Raw genomic sequence first — 2308 nt, forward strand, 5'->3', positions numbered from 1 at the left:
TGGTAGGAGCTTATAGGAAGAAGTGAAATATTTAACAAACAGGAGGATATAGGCACCATTCAGACAAGATGTTGGCCATTTTACAGGTGGGCAAACCGAGGCTCCAGGGGTTACATGAATCACTCAAGGCTGCATAGCTAGGAACAGATATGGAACTGGTTTGAAGCAGTTCGGCAGGGGGATGAGACCAGCAGGATGGCAGCGGAGGGTCCAGGAGGTGAGTCGTGGGCTCCCTAGAGGCCTCCGGCACCTGGCACGGGCAGAAGGGCCTTCTGCATCCTCACCCTCTCGATCTTCTCCAGCCACTCCTTATTCTGAGCCAGCTCGGCCATGAATGCCTGGTGCCGGAGCCATCTCTTATGCAGCTTGTGGCTGTCTTCCCGCGTGCCATCTCGCGCCATCAGCATCTTCTCATGGATCCAGCCATCCAGCTGTGCAGGACAGGGTAGGAGGGCTCAGATGGTCGCCACAACCTGGTACAGTCCCCATCCCCTCCAGAAGGACCCAGGTTCAGGGCCTGGGCTGCTAGGGGTGAGGGGTGAGGGGAGGAGGAAGGGATGGAAAAACCTTTATGTTGGGGGGGACAGTACGAGCTCTTTCCTGAGTAGAAAATGGATGGAAGCGTCGCCAGAATGCACAAGCCTATGGCTCCCCTGTCCTGAAAGCAGCCCTCCTTAACTCCCCACAACCCCCACACACAAGGCTCCTGGGGCCTGTCAGCCTCCTCCCTACTGGGGCCAAATTACTGCCCCCCCAAAACTAGTTCTAATAGCTAACTCCCAATTCATCTCCAGCCCCCGCATAGCAACACTTGGACCCTTTCATTCAGTCTCAACCACTCCCAATAAGGACCAATGCAAGATCTTCAACCATCCCTCAGGGTAGCAAATGCAGCCCCCATATCTATCCCTAGCCCCCCAATATGGCCAGATCACCCCCCCAAACAACCTCTCAACTAGTGCCAAGTCTAGCTCCCTCCAAAGCAGCCCTCCACTGTGGAGTAGGTTCACCCTCCACAACTGAGATTCAGCACCCCAATGAGCCCACAAGGCTCCCGAAATCCAGCTCTGGGACTGTAAGACCACAATTCCCCCAAACCATGCCCAGTTCGAGCCCGCAATCAAAGCCAACCCCCAAATTTGGGCAACAAGGCTGCCTTCTGGCTCCCCAAACCAGTCTACTCAAAAATCTAGCCCCTGACTCCCCAAGGTGGATCGCGTCAAACTTCTCAACCCAGCCAGCCCCCCATCCACCACCACCAAGCCAGTCCTAGTCCTCCCACCCAGGAACAAAACCAGCCATCCAAAATGCAAGCACCAGGAGTGGGCCCTTCTCACTGTCCTGGGCAGAACCAATCACAAGGCTGCTTTCACAGCCTCCCCCGACACAAACCAGGTCTCTGGGAAAAAAAAAACAAGACTTGCTCCCCAAGCTAGAACCTCCCCACTCATGACCAAACCTGGCACCTGGGACAGTTTGCTCCTCCCCCTTCTCCTCCCCCCTTCCAGTCACAAGATCCTCCTCCTCCCTCCTGCAAAAAAGAAAAAAAAAAAATACCGGACTCCAGCTATTGCCTCCGCGGTCCCGGGAGGCAATTGCAGTCATACCCAAGGACAAATCCCAAGCTGGCCAAACCCCACCCGACCTCCCCTGAGCATATGCCCCCCAGGGGTCCAGGGGAGCTTCACACTCCCTCAACACACACACACTGGACCCCAATAAAATGCTGAATCCCCCAACTCAATTCACAGGTTCCCGACAAGCAGGGAAGAGTCCAACGGCAACCGCAGCCCACAGCGAAGGCAAAGCCGTTAAAGGAGATGGTATCCCGCTCTCAAGGTAAAGCCCCCTCCAAAGTGATTCCCTCCATCACTAGGGGCACAGCCAGACTCCCCGACAACCAAGGAAAAGCCCCCCAAAGTCAGAGCCCTCCAGACCCAGAGCAAATCCGAGATCCTCATCGCCCAAGGTAGAGCCCTCCCAAAAGTGATTCACCTCCATCATCCAAGACTGACACAGACCCCCAAGAACCAAGGAAGAAACCCCGCAAAGGTTGAGAATCCCCCAACCCCAGGGCAAACCTCGGATCCCCCGTTACCCAGAGAAGAGCCCCCTAGAGAGGCTGAGACGCCCTTAAGCTCCAGGGCAAATTCAGACTACCCTACGAGTAGTCTTAGAAGTCCCCCTCTTCGCGTCCCTCCCCTGGGGGCCGGCCCCACTCCCGCCCGCGCCAGCACCGCGGACAGCTCCCGGCGCCCTTGCCCCTCCCCCAGGGCGGGGGTCCCGGCGCCAGCCCGGCCCGCCCCCG

At 57.1% G+C, this 2308-nt stretch overlaps 1 protein-coding gene across 1 annotated transcript in view; it reads right to left on the reverse strand.

Moving 5' to 3' along the window:
• SPTBN4 (spectrin, beta, non-erythrocytic 4) overlaps window positions 1-2308 on the reverse strand; it is a 77585-nt gene that overhangs the window by 35659 nt on the left and 39618 nt on the right. Inside the window, exon 18 of the mRNA XM_012656965.1 lies at window positions 285-431. Coding sequence (XP_012512419.1) covers window positions 285-431 — 147 coding nt within the window. The remainder of the gene's footprint in view (window positions 1-284; window positions 432-2308) is intronic.

Source organism: Propithecus coquereli, unplaced genomic scaffold (genome assembly GCF_000956105.1).
Source record: "Propithecus coquereli isolate 6110/MARCELLA unplaced genomic scaffold, Pcoq_1.0 Scaffold53, whole genome shotgun sequence".
NCBI classification, from domain to species: Eukaryota; Metazoa; Chordata; class Mammalia; order Primates; family Indriidae; genus Propithecus; species Propithecus coquereli.